This window comes from Magnolia sinica, chromosome 9, assembly GCF_029962835.1.
Source record: "Magnolia sinica isolate HGM2019 chromosome 9, MsV1, whole genome shotgun sequence".
Taxonomy (NCBI): Eukaryota; Viridiplantae; Streptophyta; class Magnoliopsida; order Magnoliales; family Magnoliaceae; genus Magnolia; species Magnolia sinica.
In genome coordinates, this window is record NC_080581.1 from 5,834,944 (window position 1) to 5,854,428 (window position 19,485).

The following is a 19,485-nucleotide window of genomic DNA, read 5'->3' on the forward strand; positions in this document are numbered from 1 at the left end:
CCTCTTCTTGATTTATTCTTTTCGTGATTTACTCTCTCTCTCTCTCTATGTGGAAATGACAAATGAATATCCTTGTATTTTTATCCATTTATGTGAATAATCGACCACGACAAGAGTATGTGTGCGAATAGGGGTGGCAATGGCCAGACTAGCATGAGTGGCCCAAACCCGAGCATAGTATATCTGGCCCGAAAATTGATCAAGTCCGTATTTATGAGGGTGAATGTTCTTAATCTAACCGTTGATCAAGTGGGCCACACATGCCTACAGGAATAGACATTTAGATACATGAAAATCAAGATGGTGTTATGGGAAAATGCAGTCCGGCCACCTTTGAGGTCAGCCCGGCTTGACGAACACCCGACCTCGACACTTCACAAAGGGAAGTTGGCATCGCTCTCGTAGATACAGTCTTCAGCGGGGCATGATCCCTAAGGGCATGTTTGGGCGGTAGGATTAGAAGGGATCAGGTGGGATGGGATTCAAAAAACATAATTATTACCCATGGCTGGGATCAGGTGGGATAAAATTAATGTCAAGCTTTGTTGATCATATGGTGGTACATTGAATGGATATACCCACCATCATTTGAAATTAAAGGATAACACACATGTGTTATATCTAAACCGTTCATTTGTTTTGTAACCTCATTTTATGGCATGGCTTAAAAATGAGGTAGATCCAAAACTTATGTGGATACAAAGAAAGTTTTAACGGTAAGTATTCAATCCCCGTTGCTTTCTATGGTGGGGTCCACTTGAGCTTTATATTTACTTGATTTTTTGGCCCATGCTCTAAAATAATCTCGATAATTGGGTGGACGGTGTGGATATAGCCCACACATCATGGTGGGACTTATACAACTTGCTAACATTGAGTGAAATTGGCATAAGACCCAATGCAATTCCATTTAATGTAATTCCAAGCTTTTCCATTCCTCCCAAGCATGGGGTGGAATTGGCACAAAACCAGATGAATCCCATCCCACCTAATCCCTTCTAATCCCACCGCCCAAACAGGCCCTAAGTTTCTGTCCGTTCCCACCCACCAAGGATTGGATGACTTGGTAAAGCTAAGGGACCATCGAGAACAGATAAATCCGACAAAGGACCAACCCCAATCTACAACTCGGATTGATTTAGCCCTGATTAGCTCAGCTTGGATAGCCTTCATCCGACAAAGGACCAACCCCAATCTACAACTCGGATTGATTTAGCCCTGATTAGCTCAGCTTGGATAGCCTTCAGTTGACTGATAGAGCTCATCTCAGCTCAAGATCCCCCTCAGTAATGCATGATTCAAAAAAAAACGGCCAATTCCCATCACCTGCACGTAACCGTCCACCACATGATTATAGGGTAATTGTCAACATTCGCCACTCATGCACATCTCATCTAATGGTTGAGATAGTGCCTAAGAATGCGAGCCACCTTACCCTACTAACAATATAAATAAAGGGCTCACTTACAAGAACAGTACGCGGAATATCTCTCGCACAAAACCCTCAAACACATTTAGACCCATATTCTTAGCCTGACTTTGGCATCGGTGGGTCTTCTTGGTTCCTCTCTTGTGCAGGTGCTTGGATTTCGGAAAAGGATGGTCCAAATTCTTGCATCAACAGTTGAAATGGATTTGTAAGATGAGAAATGACATGGCAATTTGGTAGCCTTTCGCTATCAGTGGACCACATTTGCAATGGCCTGGCTTCCATAACAAACATCGAGATTCACCCGGAGGCAGATTGAAAAGTCAAGTGGGTTGGGTCAGGGAGGGTCACAATTGAAACATTCCTGGGACCCACTGACATATTTGTATGTGATCCAATCGGTTCGTTCATAAGGTGAATCCCACTAAGATAAGAGTTATCATCCTGATCCAAAATTCGATGGGGCCCAAAAATGATGGGTGTTCAATCACCACCTTTTTTTTTCCTGTACTGTGGTCCACTGAGATTTAGATCTGCCTCATTTTTTAGTTTTTGTATAAAATAATTATCCAAAATGAATGGACGGTATGGATAAAACACATACATCATAGTGGGGGGCATATATAGAGCTTCTCCACCACCGAGATCTCGGTGCCAGAGGATTCAGTCACGCCTCTCACTAAACGGTCCAGCCATTCTCGCCCAAACTTGACCACGATCCATTATGACCCATTACCCTCTAACCGAACCCGACCAACTTAAAATTCAACAAGCCTGACCTGACCAAATCCTCAGCCATGGACATGTCTAGCCAATGGTCATGACCTGACCCAACTCAGAATTAAGAATGAAATATGTTATAAGGGCTATCCTCAGCCAAACCTAGTCAATGGTCATCCTGCATGCATTTATTAAAAAAAAAAAAAATTTAAAAAGCCCTCATACATTCTTTCCTCTTTGTTTTGTTTGTGTTTGGGTAGGGCAGTCAATACGCTGGCTTAGGCCTGGCAAATTTTAAATAGACTGGGCCGAACAATTCAAAAAAGTGACCCAAAGCCCAACTGAGGTAGAGCGGGTCGCGGACAATTTCATGGCCAAGATGGATCAAAAAAGGCCCGGTCGACGACAGAAGTGATCCGGACCGTTGAACCTTAGATCGGGCGTATCTCACAATCCGGAATTAGTTATCGGACGTAAAATATATGATTTTGGGGTAGAATGAGCTACTTTAGCCAACCAACACGGCATAAGCCAAGTTGCCCATATGCAAGATTTGGGAGATTCCATCATATCAACGATCGAATTTCATATTTAATTCTGTTTTACTATAAATAATAAGTTTTAGTTTAATTATAATTCTTCATCCGTTGGGCTTTAGGAGTTGTGTCCAACATGAAAAGTGCTTAGAATAATTAGAAGAATAACATGGTTTGCTTCTGATTTCTCTCTTATTGCTTGGTATCCCTATTTAAAGGGGTGTGAACTCTATTTTCTTGGTTTTTTTCCTAATGGATTAGAGAAGTCTTTGTGAGGAGTGCAGAGAAGATTCGTGGATTCGAAGTAATTATCCTTGAGGAAGACGGTGATCGACCTTATCACGTTCATCCCTGCGTCACCAACCAGTTAACAGCTCTATTGGTTGGGTCATCTAGCCCAATCCATTGATAACCCATATGGGTGTTTAGGACCGTTTGGTGCGTGGGCTTAAATGGGATTAGACAAACTTAAGAGGGATTGGTTCCCGAAACCTATTCAGCCTATGATTGGATGGTTGGATGAGTGTCCACTGCACAACACCTCGTAAACTGTGTTGTGCTCGAAGGGATTCTATGTTGTATTTGATGTCTTAAATCAAGTCAAATACAGGGCCTGTTGATGCCATCGATAGACTGTTCGATGTCACCTTCGATGACATCGAACAATGCTCGATCCCATAGAGATTTTTCAGAAGTGAGATCCGAGGTTGTTCGGATCATATAAGCTCTGTCTATGTAATTTCTACTTTCATAGTGATCATCTGTCGCTTTGTGCCGTGATTTTTTCCTGTAGGATTTTTCCACGTTAAATTCGTTGTGTTCTCCTGGTGCTTGGTTTGTGCAATTGAATTACTCTCCTAGATTCATCTTTATGTGCTTTTGCGGTCCCCCTACATTCTCCAAATCTCCACCAGACGCAGCTCATCCCTCAAATCCACCGAGGGATTTCGGAGCGGATATGCAATCCCTATTGTTGTGATCAAATCTTCCAAATAGACATGGAATTGACCCTAAAGAGATGGTACGGTCCACTGTGATGAATGATTTGCTGGCTAATGGTAGGCATTCAATCATATATAAGGGTGATCTGGCAAAAATTGCCAGTAAGGAAGCTGGTTCTTTCCCACAATCAGTGAGCGAGGTAGGTTTGTCATCCCTCTCTGTAAGATTTCTTGCAAGACCTATTATTGCTTCTTGCTCTCATATAGCCAAAATCTCCTGTTCGAATGGTTAAAGCAATGTGAATGAACTCTTGCTCAGATGGTAGACTCTCAGGAGTTTCAACACCTGGTCAAGAGTTCAAGTACCCATAGGTGGTGAAATTCCACTATGGCACGAGTGTGTGTGTGTGTGTGTGTGTGGGGGGGGGGGGGGGGGAAAAGAAAAAAAAAAAAAACCTTTAGATGAGGGAAATTTTCAGTTCTGCAATGGAAATGGGAATCTCCCCTTCCAAACACTCCTACATCCTCTCCTATGTTTTCCAATGAATTCCACCCGTCATTCAAACATGACCATGCACAAGTCCCATAAAACTCTGAAATTACTTGGGCCATCCAAACATGGCTTAAAAAAAAAAAAAAAAAACCAATCATCATATACCATCGCAGAAAGTCTATACATCTTGAGATTTGGGAGGGACCCGGTATGTGGGCACGCTCCTATCGTAAGAGCACCATCCAAACATAGCTTCTGCACATCCATGTTTACAGTAAATCTATGACAACCCTGACATGCAGTAATGATAGCTTTCATGTAATTCCATCCCATCTAATCCCATTGAATTCTACGTGCCAAACAGAGTTCAACCCAATCCCAGTCCATTTACTTAAACGGGTCACATTTCTAGCCTAGCCAGTCTGAAAAGTAACAAATATGCATGCCAGGCCCAAGCCTGCTATAGGCCGGACTAACAGGTCCAAGACCAGTTCATTGCCAACCCTATTTGGAAAGCACTATAGAAAGAAATACTGAGGCAATGGGACAGATTGCCAGAGAATCCTATAGTGATCAGATTATTGTTTTGAGCTGTCATTTTTTCTCCTTGACGGTCCATTTTCGGTCCTCTAATGTAATGGTGAAGCTAGTTCGATCATTGTGAATTTTAACCTATAGCCCTGTTGTGGCCCACTAAAAAAATGGTTGTGATTGCCATAGAAGTGTACAAATCCTTGGAGACACTACAGACAAGCGGGCATCATCGTCCTTAATAATGCTCAGGATGTAGAAACCATAAGTGCTATCAATGGACTGTGATGACCCGTTAGGCATTTGCCCTGGCTGGCCAGACTAGGGCTGGAATCCCAAGCACGAGGATTGGGACCATGCCTAAAATGTGAAAAGAGCTTGTTAGCTTACCCATGCTTAGGTCGTCTACATGTGAGAATGTGAGAAAACGAACTGATGCAACAAAGAAAACTAAACACACAGAAAACTTATATGATTCAGCATTATGCCCACTCCATGGATGAGTCCCGATTGAAAATACTAATTCTCAAAAGGATTACAACATTATTAATGTTCTAACCCCCAAAAAATTAGAAAGAGTTTATGTGTAATCCTAATTTGACCCTATAAATAATATTTATACCCCACATATGGAAACATCTAAAATATCTTTTTTTTAAAGTTTATTTTACACACGTACACACTCACGCCATAGTGGAATTTCACCACCTATGGTTACTCGAACCCTCAGCCAGGTGTTGAAACTCCTGAGAGTCTACCACCGGAGTAAGAGTAAGGACCCATCTAAAATATCTATTTGGAATGCGTAACTACTCCAATATTGGAAAACTTAATTTTTAATTAAAAGATGATTTCCACACACCAAGTAGGAGAAGAAGAAACTGCTCCAACTTTCTCCTGAAGCCCAAAAAAAATATTTAAAACAGCTCTCTGATCTCTTCTCCAATCCACAACTACAGCTCCAAATATCAGTCATTTTTCTCCACAAACTATTCTGCGAATGCACATTTATTTGATATTTTCATTTTTTTTCTACGAAATTGAAACAAGAACACAATCTAAATTAGATTATGATATTGTTTTAATAACAGATTCAAATAATTAAGGATTCATGTCAGTTGGGACAGACATATCACCTGATTTACAGATTCAAAATAGCCTACCAAGAAATGAATTTTCACTAATATAAGTTCCTCCAAACACATTTCGGTACAATGTTCAAATACATATCAGCAAATATTGAAAGAATTCAACATGAATAATCAATCCCGTGCCAGAAATATTACAAACACTACAAGAGAAGAGAAACAGAAAACTAATTAGCAAGTTTTGGGATTTCTACTCATTTAGTAGAATTTAAGAAAATCAAGGAATGAAACTCGTACCGATTCGGAAGAAACCCAGTTCCTGATTTTTAAAAATTAATCCTATCAGTGTAGAAATCCTAAAATCACAAATTATATTTCTCCGCTCCTGAAACGACCATGAGCCAAACTCGGCCGAAAAGAATCGAACTAATGTTGGTCAGGAGAAGGCAGTCAATAATCAGTACTGGCAACACATATAAATCCCACTTGTGTATCTGTGATTAACCTGATAAAAATCCATCTTATCATCAGAAACATGCCGTAGAGAAACGCCGGACAGTGTGCTTGCTGCCTCTACAGAAAATCTCACCATCCCAACAACATCAATTTCACTCTCTGCATCTTGATCACCTGAATCAACGGGCATTCTTGCTCTTAACCGGCCAGGCGGGCCCTTCAGAGGGACTTCCTCGACGTTCCATCTCAATTCCCGCTCTGCCCGATTTAAGATAGCCTTGGGTGAGACCTTCAACAATGTCGGGTCGACCGGTAATTTAAGAACAAATGCTACATCACTGAGCGGCGCCGGCAGCTCTGGATTCGAAGCGTATTGTATCATTACAGAGAGTAAGGTCCCACTGTAGCGCTGGATAAGACGAACCCTTAATGGCAAGGGACTGAATTGTGGCCGTAGACTGTATTTCAAGATTGGGATTGGATCATCAGCTGCCGAAGTTCGAATATGAAACAGACCATTGCCAAGGCTATTAATTCGAGAGCTCTGCATCACAGCTCGCTTGATCCCGGTCGTGCCATCGATACCGAAAGAGAATTCAGTTTCTTTCCCGCCAGATTGTTTGGGAGGCATTGTTTTCAAATAGATAATTCCCTGTAGGCCTACTCGAGCGAGTACCGATTCCCTGAATTCGGCATTGATCTCTTCTGAAATGTACATCTGTGGGCCCTTCATCTCTGGTGCTTTCAATGCTTGGAGAGTTTCAATCGGGCCATCTGCTACAGACGCCTTTGTAGCAGGCTGTCCTGATTGCAGCTCTTCCAGCCCACCTAAACCTAGCGGCTTCGGGACCTTCGCATTCCCCACAAATTCCGACGCATCCAAGCCACCACCGAAGGCGGTGTCAAATCCTTCAAACGCTTCTTTCAATGTAGTCTGCTCATTGCTGAATTCAATCCCGCCGTACTCACCTTCAAATCCTTCCACCGCAATGAACGTTGATTGAGTAGCAACAGGGGGAGGCAGTGGGGTGACATCAAGGCCTGCCAGCGCCAACGACAAATCGGACGGTCCGGATCGATCCTTACTCTTCTTGAACTCACCTCCCAGCGCCTCTGGCTTGTTGATTGCATCGCTGGCAGCAAATGGGTCTTTCTCCGCCACTATGGCGGAGGATTCCTCCAGCTGATCATGCACCTCCACGCCTGTGGCCATGGCGGGCGCGTGAGCGGTAGCAAACTCTTCGCCTGCTGCCAGCGCCTCAGGTGGAAGCTCGAACTGTGAGGCCGAGAAGAATGCCATATTCACTTGGTGCGCAGATGCCGCCCCCTCTACTGCGAGCCATGAATTCGCGCCGCGAACCAGAGTCTCTGCACCGGCTGCCAGCTGGACCATCCTGGCGATCCCATCACCATGCATGGATGACAGGATGTAGGCGAGACGGATGCCGCTGACACCACGTAGGACGATGTCGAGCGCCATGTAGACTTCAGCATACTTCCGGTGGATCTTCTCGGGGTTGACATCGACGCCTCGGCAGGCGACGACAACGACTCCGACAGCCTGGTTTACGACATTGGCGCAATCGAAGACATTGACGAGATCAACGGTGGTGATGGCAACGACGTAGATAGAATTCACACGGCGGTAGACGATCCGGTACTTGGACTCGACGCCAACGATGAGCTGGCCGCTTGAGGCGGCGAGGGGATCGTCGCCGAGGGAAGAATCGAGGTCTTCTGACGGCATGGGATCTTTGCCGTGGACGGATGAGAAGAAGGTCTGACGCGTCTGACGGAATGAGGTTAGGGCAGAGAGGGCGCGAGATGGCGGGAACCATTCCCGGGTCTGGAGAAGGATGTCGGGTCCGGTTGCGGGTTGTAGTGACAGAGCCAAACATGTCATTTTTTTCCTAGTTTTATTTGATTTCTTACTGATGGGGATGTGTTTTGATTTCTGGTTTCTTATTTTCTCGGACTGTTTGGCTGTTTTGGATCATAATATGGAGAGAAGGAGATTGGTAGCGTTTTTTTTAATGATCCGCCAAAAGCGAGAGGCGGACTCGCTCGCAGGGAGAAGGCGTTTGATTCGTTGAGGAATTGTTTCGTGTAGGTCGGGAATGCGAGTTCTAAGTAGATTAATCCTCACTACACGTGTATGAAAACACATGTGGTGATCAGGGCTTTTGATCTAGCGTTTCACAACTTGGATAGGACATGGCTTGAAAGGCAACGGGATTAGACTTTTGTGACCGTTCAAATCGTTCGCCCAGGAACGGAACGGTTATTTCAACCATCCACTTTCAACTCACTTGATTCAATGTAACCGAAGCGGAATAGGCATGGCCCTAGTCGCTACGAAGACGGTGTGGCCCTTACCATGGGATCCACCTTGATATATGTATTCAATATCCACGCCGTCCATCCATTTTGCTAGATCATTTTAGGACAAGAGACTAAAAAATGAAGGAGATCCAAATCTCAAGTGGACCATCCTATAGGAAACAAACAGGGGTGATTGAAATCCAACTTGTTTATCCCCATCCCCTTTGTCACAAATTCCAATCAAAGAGTTACGTCTGATATTGCATGGTGTATTCGGAGAGACATAGGAAGATAATACTACAATAGTATAGCTAGAGCGCATTTGGGCAACGACACGGCATCAGACGTATAAGAAGAGTCAAAACTTAAATGGTCAATTGAATAATGATAGTACTTAAATGGTCGATTGAATAATGATAATGCAGTAACAGTTACATAGTAGACAACAGGATTATATGCAGGAAGAGTCAAAACATGTAATATTTTTGTAGCAAAGGAATTCATAAGGAAGATTTGGATGGTACCAACCCAATCAAATCCAATATATCTTTTAATTATTTTTTTCATTACTCGTTATTTACATTCTTTAGCATAATTCTTTACTTTTCTGCAAGACAATTACATTTCTTATAATTTTTTACCTTTTACCTACTGCTTACATTGTATAGTATAATAATTTAGGTCTATGCTCATGTATTCAATTCCCTATCCAAAAAGGTGTTCCTCGACTACTCTATATGAACGACTATAATGATTTATTTCTCGATCTTTTATTTATACTGAATAGTTCTTTTATATGTAAGGTAAAGGTGTAACCTATTATCCAAGGATGAACCTTACTCTCTAAATATTATCCAATCCTATTTACATATTGAGCGAGTGGCTGAATATACAACCTATATCATTTGATCAAGGCCATATATTATGTATATGCCTATCTTAGAGCTTGGATCACAGTTCTTTGGTTTGAATTAAGCCATAAATTCAATTATGGCATGCCCCCACTAATCATGTGGTCAAATTTGAAAAAAACCACAACACAACCATTAAAAACTTCCTAGGACCCACCGTAATGTTTATTTTCCATCCGGCATGTTGATAATAAGGTCATACAGACCTGAATTAAGGAAAAAATAAACATCAGCTTCATTCAATTTGCATCATATACTGAGAGCAGCCCTTTCGTGTAAATTCACTTTGCCCCTTAGCCCAAGGAGTGAGAACCATTATTTTGATCATACATACCTAAGTAAAAAGAAATTAAATCCCATGTTAGATCGAAGTCTTAAAATTGATCCCCATTTGTAGTTCAAGTGGACCATATGATTAGAAATAGTGTAGACGGAAATGCTCACCTTCCAAACCATTTTCCTTCATGATCCACATGAATCACACATGAACTTTATTTTTAGGACTTAGGCTTACTTTTAGTGTGACATCTAATGGTTGGAATGGATTCACAGTTTTATCTTAATAGACCCTATAAAAATCAAGGGTGGATGTCTCTCTCTTAATTGTTCCATTGGTGTGGCCCATCTAATTACAGGTCAGTTTGATGTTTTGATGTTAGGCCTATCATTGGATTACACATCTAATGGTTAGAGTAGATCTCACATATATGTCAGAGTGGGCCCCAAAAAAAAAGGGGGTGAGAGTCCCTGCTCCCAAAACACTACGGAAGTAGAATGCGTCCAACCTTCGATTGAACATTTAAGCATCTGACCAAATCTGTGTGGGGGCCCACCATGATGTATTTGTTTATCTACGTCATTTATCTCTTTTCTAAGATTATGTTAAGGTATAAACTCAAAAATGATGCAGACCCAACGCTCTACTGGACCACACCAAATAGTAAACTTGGGTTACATTAAATGCAAGAGTCATATCTAGTGTAGTTCACTGGAGCTTTAGACCTACCTCATTTTTTAGGCCCATACCTTAAAATGATATGAAAAAAAGGAAGGGACAATATAGATAAATAGGTAAAATCTGGTAAGATGTTTAAAGGTCCAACCGAGGGTTAGACAAAATCCACTTCCAAACACTACCACTTGGCTTAATTTAATATGGTAATTAATGTTCATAATGCTTTGATAGAGAAGTTACTTAATATAAAGATTGTTAAAGTAAATCGGCCTTTTATCACACCACAACAATGTAAACTCAAGCCACAATAAACTTAGATCAAACTCTAAGTATTAGAAATTTGGATTTGATACAACTGTTAATCCTTGTAGAAATACGATATACGAAAATAAAAAAATATAATAAAACAAATAACAAAATGAAAAGCAAACAACGACAAACGCAATGATATTTTACATGGAAAAATTCTCGTAGAAAAAAAGATGACACAAAGTGACAGGGATCTCAAATTTAATCAAAGCCTTAGATTATACTACTCATCTTCTTTAATTACAAGATTGCTCGATCTTCCATTATAATGCACACCTATATAAAATAAAAAATAAAAACTCCATATTCTTGGAGAAATTCTCTTTTTAAGCACTTACAAGTGTAGAAATCCTTTCTCTTAACAAAAATATTGCTCCTTAAGTGAAAATACTTATGTTAGAAAAACCCTAATATAAATCGAACTTTACATACCCTGTTTTGTACAAAATCGTGCAAATCCAGTGATCGATGAACATTATAGCAAGCAATGATCAACCATAGACTGCACAACGAATTATGTTCAACCGTGGATTCCCGGAGTCAACTGTAGTGTCCTGTGAAGCAGAATCCAAGGCATACTGCCAAACAAATATGATAATTACTCCCTAGTCCTTTATCACAGGTCAACCAGACTGGCCCACCCGTCAGTCTATCGCATCGCCTATTAAGGCCAAACCAACACCGATGGGATCTCTCTAGATCTTAGGGTTGTTTGGATGGTGATAAATGGAGTAAGTAGTAAATGATTTACTTAGCAAACCATGTACTGCTTGTGTTTAGATGTTTTAATTTACTAGTAAAACATTTAATACTTGTAAATGATTTACTAACAAAGCCTCATTTTTTTGAGTTTTCATTTACTAATAAATGAATAAATAATATGGGCTCTTTTGTTTTCTTTTTTCTTTTTTTTTTACTGAAATCTTATAAAGTAAATTTCATTTATCATTTACAGACTATCCAAACATTGTAAATCATTTATAAATTACCAGTAAATCATTTACAAAATAAACCATTTACCACCGTCCAAACAACCCCTTGGGAGTCAAGGATAGAATACGACAGAAAGGGTTAAATTTAACACCTGCTTCCACAGCAGCTCCCAAGCTGTCCGGCCCACTAGTTGTCAAAATCTAATCCGTCAAGGCCCTATGCTTATCTTTCATCCAACCCGTTAATACGTCACATACAAAACACTGCCCAAGCAGGTGACAGGCAAACGTAGTAATTTCACGGAAGCGGATTGGCTAGTGTACCTCACATCAGTATTGACATCAGTAAGTTCTGTGGGTCTAATCATGAGGTATGTGTTATATCCAAACCGTCCATTCATTTGGTGAGCTCATCTTAAGGCTTGAGTCAAAAAATAAGACAAATCCAAATATCAAATGGACCACACTGCAAAAAGAAGTGGGGGATTGAACGTCTACCATTGAAATCTTTTTTGGGTCACAGAAGTTTTGGATCAATTTGAAATTTGTTTCTCCTCTTCATTGAGGTTTTTGTGACCTTATGAACAGATTGGATGGTGGGCCTACGAATTGTTTAACAGTGAAAATCATTATCTCCGCTACTATTTGTGGTGTGGTCCAGATGATCTATGAATATGATTCATTTTTTGGATAATACTCTAAAATGATCTCTAAAAATAGATGAATGGTGTAGATATAATAAATACATGACTGTTGGGCCCATGTAACTTTGATCTCCTTTGAACCGTTCGTACAACTCGGAGCTCGAGGAGCGTCTCTGCTCGCCCTCGCGGACGCAGATTGCGTACTACCCCCGCCCGTCCCTAGCTCCGAACGGGCGGGTCTGTCGGCGGGCCCACCGTGATGCATCTGTACATCCAAACCGTCTATCCCTTTTCTCAGATTATTTTAAGGCATAATTAAAAAAAAAAAAAAAAAAAAAGAGGCATATCCAACGCTCAAGTGGACCACACCAAATAATAAGATTGGTTGCATTAAAAATGCACAAATCATTAAATGCAAGAGTTGTGTGGTGTGGTCCATTTGATCGTTGGATCTGCCTCATTTTTGTTTTGATGCCTTATGGTGTGGTCCATTTGATAGTTGCATCTGCCTCATTTTTGTTTTGTTGCCATAAAATAATCTGAGAAAAGGGATAGACGGTTTGGATGTACAGATACATCACAGTGGGCCCGCCTACCGAACTGGGCCACCGTGATGCCCGTTCGGAGCTAGGGACGGGCCGGGGTAGTACGCAATCCGCGTCCCGCAGCTATGGTGTGTGGTACACCAGCCAATCCGCTTCATAATTTCACACCGTTTCGAGCAGTTTGACCAATCGGACGTCGAAGATTTACATATTCAACATAGTGGGCAACACAAACTTAGGCTTTTGGATGCATAAAGACGATTTCCAGGTAAACTCAACAGTCCAAATTCAAGGTAAGTGGACGATTTCAAAGTAAGCTAATAGGCCAAATTCAAGGTAGGTAATAACTCGTATTTCTGATACCGTGTTCAACCCCCTCACATGAGGGTGATTGTCAACCATACACGTCGCTCACATGTATACCATCCAGATTCCAGACTACAGATCATCTTAACCGTCCAATTGGAATCTTCATCCTAAAGATTATCCAAGCCTTTAACACATCCTAATGTATAACACCGCATCTAGGCATCCATGGTCCAATACAAGGTATAGGAGCGTAGTGCGCACACCCTCGCATTTTAGCTCGAACAAAACACCAAATAAATAATAAAAATAAGGAAGCAATGGAAAACGCAGCTCTTAATCCTTATTTCTACTCCACAGGCGCATTTTAGCAAAGTCCCTTCTTTCAAAGCATCCCGTTTGGCAGCTCAGATAAGAAAAAACCCAAAACAAATTCACCACAATCCACGACCAAGCATCAATAACAATCCCACCTAACATAGAAAATCAAGAAACAAATCAAACAAAACAACATTTCATCCAAAAGAAAAAAGCAAGATTTCTCCATTCAAGCTATATTGAAACATTAACATCCAGAAGCCCTAACCCTAAAAACACATGACCCACCCAAATCTTTACAATCAGCTGATCAGCACCATCAAAACCCAAAACCCTACAGAGATCCCACCAACCAGTCCACAGACACATCCAGATCAGCCGCCAAAGCCGTAAAGGGTACGGCCCTGGCGTTTGAGTGCGTAGACGACATCCATGGCGGTGACGGTCTTGCGGCGAGCATGCTCGGTGTAGGTGACGGCATCACGGATGACGTTTTCAAGGAAGATCTTGAGAACTCCTCTCGTCTCCTCGTAGATCAGACCGCTGATTCTCTTGACCCCACCACGGCGAGCCAAACGACGGATGGCAGGCTTAGTAATACCTTGGATGTTGTCTCTCAAGACCTTCCTATGCCTCTTCGCTCCTCCCTTTCCCAATCCCTTCCCTCCTTTCCCTCTTCCTGACATCTTCTCTTTTTCTCTTTCTCTCGAAGAATGGAATTTGAATTTTTGTGGGATAGGATTTTCCTGCGTATGGGTGTTTTTATAGGTGTTTGGAAATGATACTGAGCGTTGGTTTGCTGGCGATCCGTGTGCAGGGTTTGTTTTTGTTTTGGAGCGTTGGATGAGCGGATCTGGATTTTGATTGGTCGAGGGGAGAGTTGGCGGATTGAGAGGATTATAAACGCGGAGAGTTAATTGATACTCTGGCTGCGTATGACGCTTGATATGCAAGCACGTATAAATGTACACGTGGCGTATATCACTCGAATTAAACCGACTAAATCGTGGTATCCTATGTTGCTAAGTTACGATGTAAAAATTAGGTTGGTTGAGCAATCCTAACCTCTGATTCGTGGACACTTGTTTTTTGAAACAAGACCATAGAATGTTTTTCATGTTAACCGTCGGATAAATGTCCAGTAATCTAACAGTAAGATAACCAGATAATAGTAATTTTTTTTGCATCGTAAATCTAAACTGGTGCCCATAATTTGGACGGTTAGCTTGAATTAACTGTATGTCAACTATGCAATTTCACAGTAGTATCTAACTGCCCGCGTATCATCCATCACACTTTTCCAGAGCATCAAACTACTACTCTTGGAAACACAGGTGCGAGGAAACGAAAGCACACGTTCGGGAGACGTGGGGTTTCGTGTAGGGCCAACAATGGCCCGGGTCCGTACCCGGGCCCGGCTAAGAGACATGGGTCATTTTGCACACGAGCTTGATCTCAGGGTCTGTCTTGCACACGAGTGTGAGATCCAGTCCATCGATCTTGAGAATCCCACCATGTAGATGCCTTGGCCCTAAAGTCGGGATCGCCCTCACAAATGGACAGCTAAAAAAGTATTGATTAAAATTTTAAACTGTGGCCCACCTAATTTTTGAATTTGGAGTATTTTTGTGTGGAGGACCCGTCTTGTTGCTCAGGACCAGCCGGGGCCCAGCTCAATCCTATGGACCAAGACGAAGGGAAGCAGATTACGTACTAAGTAAACTCTGTGGGGCCCACATTTATTTGTGTCTTATCTGCGCCGTTCATCCATTTTACCATATCATTTTTAGGGCATGAGCCAAAATCAAAGTACATCCAAACCTCAAGTGGACCACACCACATGAAAAACACCGTGACTTGAACCCTACCGTTGAAAACTTAGTGGGAGCCACAGAAATTTTGAATCAAGCTCGTATTTGTTTTTCCCTTCATTTATACCCGTGTGATCTTATGAAAAGGTTGGATGACAGAAAAAACATCACTGTGAGCTCTAGAAAGGTTTCAACGATGGTCACTAATCCCTACTGTTTCTTGTGGTGTGATCCACCTGGGGTTTGGATATGCTTTGATTTTGGGCACCGGCGCTAAAATGGTCTGAAAAAATGGATGGACGGCATGGATAAGACACATACATACATGGTAGCCCCACAAAGTTTACAATCCGCAATTGGATTAGGGCCAGGGTTCAGTCGACCCGGCTCGAGGGTTTGAGGCCTCAATCAAGGGTGGAGATTAGCGAAGGTAGGGTCACAGTGGGCTAGATTGGCTTTAGATCTGCCCAAGTTAGGCTGGATTTGGGATTAGGCTAAAGGTCTCTAAATTATTTTTTTAAGTCCATTTAACTAACTGGAATGGGCTTGGATTTGGATATCTATGATTACCGGCATATGTGCGGAAGATCTTAGCCATTCATCAAGTAGGGTCCAAATTCATTGTACTCATGTGACCAATGATCATGATCTTTTAGCCACATGCAGACATAGCAAAGCACACTTGATAAACAACTTAGATTTGAAAATATATATATATATATATATCGGGTCATAGAAGTCCATATATATCACTCATCTTGAAATCATGCATGGGACCCATTGTTAAATATTTGAACCATCGTTCCAAAGTCCTCAACATGAATGTGACATAACCTAAAAATTATTGGGGGCTAACCATGCAATGCCAGTATTAACGTGCACGAGGCTTTAATTAATTCCACGTCAAGTTCCTTTTAAGATTTTATCTCCTAGTGTGTTGCACATGCATTCTTTTATTTCAATTTAAAATATTTTAAATTTTTTATTTGAAAAGTAAAATTTTTAGAAGCTTTTATTCTTAAATAACTCTGAGAGAGAGTTGAATCCTTATTCTTGCTCGGGTGGTATACTCTCAGGAATTTCAACACCCAGTCAAGGGTTCGAGTATCCATAGGTGGTGAAATCCCACTACAGCGTGATTGTGTGGGGGTGTGTGTGTGCGTGTGTCAAAAAAAAAAAAAAAAAAAAAATCCTCTGAGAGAATGAGCCAAATGAGTTTATACTTTGCACTTTATATGTTTGTGTCATGTCACAAGCATCCCTCACTCTGCAACCTATTGCAATCCGATACGAGTCACAGTGCAACTAGGTTAAGCTATTGCTAAAACAACCATAGCGAGTAAGTGTTAAATATGTATTATGGAATTGACAAATCATTTATACATTAATAATGGAGATTCAATGTTTTTATTTTAAAGGTGAACTTGATTAGGAAGACATTTTCGATACCTCGATGTCGTCAACGAAAATCTTGATCTTCCGCACCTCAAACCTTTATGAGAACCTTTTAATGCAACTAGGGTTTTTTCTCTAGTGTTAGTCAGGCAACCATAACATATATTTATAAAAAATAGGGACAAAGAAGCTTACCCATCACACTTCTCTCCTCTAGGGTCTCCACACCGTGGGTTTCCATATATGACTTAATAACTGTGTAATTTGAGTTTCTATTTTATTTTATTTTGATTTCTTTGATTGTTATTTTCCCAATAGTTTATTGGCTTAATGGTAGACATGCTGTATTTGAACGTTAAAATTATGTGTTCAAGTGCCAATGTGATGTGGGTGTGTTAAAAGAAAAAGAACAAATTTTCATTTCCACCTTAAAGTAGAATGAAAACAATAGAGCAATTGAATGATTTCAGTTACCACATGGAAGAAAAGACTACATTCACCCTTTAGGGCGTGTTTGGCCGGACCGATCCCATGGGATTTGGTGGGATGGGATCAATTTTAAGGTAATGATGATGGTGTCAGTGGATTGTCTCATCATCCATGGTATTGCTTATATCCTTCGGAAGTTCACCGGGTCTGTTTGGCACGCCCCGCTGATCCTGGGATTTTACCGTCCAATCCATTCAACCAAGGGATAGGATCTCTGTTAAGGTAATGATGGTGATGTCAGTGGATTGTCTTAAGATCCATGGGATTGCCCGTATCCCTGGACAAGTGCACCGGATCTGTTTGGCTCGTCATGCCGATCCCAGGATATTGCCGATCCCAGGATATTGCCGATCCCATCCCTCCTAATCCCACCTAATTCCACATCCAGCGCCCGGCCAAACACGCCCTTAGATTTAACATGTAAATAGTAACAAAGGAGGAGACCAGCTTCAGTCAATGGATGCAAAGTAAGTTTTCTTTTTTCTCTCCCTCAATTTCTCACGTGCAATGCAAGGGCTATTTTTCTCTTATAGGGTCTGCAAAGAGGCCCCACAATAACACACATCCAACAAAAAGAAATATTGATGGGATTGCTCACTATTAATACAACGTACTGAAGTGAATTATTGAAACATAAATGGTAAATGATCATTTTGATATATGAAATCCTTCTTCTTCTTTTTTATGATTAGTGTCCATCTGATCACATGCAATATTTTGAAACATTGGCCCGTTGACAGGCATCCAACCTTGACAAGGGATAGTGAAAATGTCTTAGCCACACATAGCCCAAAGTAAATTAGGATTGGATCAACCTACTCTATTTTTAGAGGCTTACAAGATTGATGGGACACGAGTATTTAGGCACATCAAGACCCTGTTTGGCATCATGGATTTTAAAAATATGATGATTAACAACAAATCCAATTGGAAAATCCTATGCCCAGAATCTATGAATTAGCCTAGGGGCTAATTTGGCACCCTGGATTTGAAGGAATTTGAAAGAATTCACTGTTTTTTGTTATTTGGTAGAAAGGAATTGGAAGATTTGGATTTAAAAGGGTTCTAAACCTTCAAAAGAGCACCTTTTGAACTCCCATCCCATATTTATGATCCCAAATCCTCTTGATTTTGTTGGGGCTAAAATCCACCCAACTCTAAAGTATTTCAAATCCATACAGCTAAATAAGCCTTAACAATTTTCTGATGTAGGTCGTAACGCAAATGCATTCTTAACATGGTCTGACCAAGAAAAGGCCAAACGAAAGCGAAAGCAGTATATCAAAATCGAGCTCAATCCTATATAAAGAGATCTAATTGGGCTCTAGGCGCCTTCGATTCAATTTTTTTTAAAATTCCGAGTAGAGAAAAATTATCATTTGAGGCGTGAATCATAAATCAACTGTAACTTTTGATTCAGCTATCGTAATGCGACGCATCACCTGTTGATCTTTAGCGAGTCATTTAGAGTCAACTCACCTACCCATACAGTGAGTTGTGTTCATCCATTTAGTAAGAAAATGAACGCTTCCAGTTCAAAATTGCAATTAAATTTTTTTTTATTTATTATTATTAGTAATTCCAATTTTTATAGTATTTTCTTATTTTTATAGTTTTGGAATTTTTATTTTTAAAAATTGTTTGTAATCATGCTGGGACTCCTCATAAGATTAATTTAAGACTTTTTTTAATTACTATTTAAGGAAGTTCTATTCTCCTTGAATTAGGAATTCTATTAGGGTTAAAGTTTTATTATTGTAAGTAATTTTGAATTAAATTTTTTTTATTAGTACTGTAATCTAAAAAATTACAGTACACATTATTGAATAAAAATATTCAAGTTTTCTCTTACTATTTTTTATGGATTTAAGAACTACTTCATACATTCAATGTTTTATTCACTTAAGAAAGACATCAATTTTCCTCTTTACTTTTTCATGCTCTTCTTTACATCATTTTTTTAAAATTATTTTTTTAAGAAATAAAACACTCCTAAAAACAATAAAAACTATACACTTACTGCTGGAGGTGATAATGGGTTAAGTTCAAGTTAGATTGGGGTTAGCTCAAGCTCAGCCATTTTAATAAACAAGCCAAGATTTTGGCCCTGAACCCAACCCTCAGCTCATTACCATGTTGTAGACCCACTTAAAATTCATTGAGCCACAATCAACATGATTATATTCCAATTTAATAATGAAATATGGGGCTAAAAGTATACCCAGCCTCCCCCATTAGTGGGCACCTACAAACATACATGCATGAGTATGTTTTTGTATATTGGGCTCCATTGAGTTATCTGGCCAGCCCATTAATAAGTTATATGAGCAAGTTTAGTTAAGGTTCAATCATTT

The 19,485-nt window shown here is 40.6% G+C and overlaps 2 protein-coding genes across 2 annotated transcripts; both read right to left on the minus strand.

Annotated features, from left to right (window-relative positions):
• Positions 1-5,805: 5,805 nt before the first annotated feature.
• Positions 5,806-8,527, minus strand: LOC131256113 (uncharacterized). The gene has a single exon (XM_058257161.1). The coding sequence runs from the start codon at positions 8,095-8,097 to the stop codon at positions 6,196-6,198; it is 1,902 nt and encodes a 633-aa protein (XP_058113144.1). The 5' UTR covers positions 8,098-8,527; the 3' UTR covers positions 5,806-6,195.
• Positions 8,528-13,616: 5,089 nt separating this feature from the next.
• LOC131256749 (histone H4) lies at positions 13,617-14,176 on the minus strand. The gene has a single exon (XM_058257774.1). The coding sequence runs from the start codon at positions 14,120-14,122 to the stop codon at positions 13,811-13,813; it is 312 nt and encodes a 103-aa protein (XP_058113757.1). The 5' UTR covers positions 14,123-14,176; the 3' UTR covers positions 13,617-13,810.
• Between the last annotated feature and the right edge of the window lie 5,309 nt (positions 14,177-19,485).

Bases quoted from the DNA above. Each gene is read 5' to 3' on its own strand.
- LOC131256113 (XM_058257161.1), bottom strand. From the start codon at position 8,097: ATGACATGTTTGGCTCTGTCACTACAACCCGCAACCGGACCCGACATC.
- LOC131256749 (XM_058257774.1), bottom strand. From the start codon at position 14,122: ATGTCAGGAAGAGGGAAAGGAGGGAAGGGATTGGGAAAGGGAGGAGCG.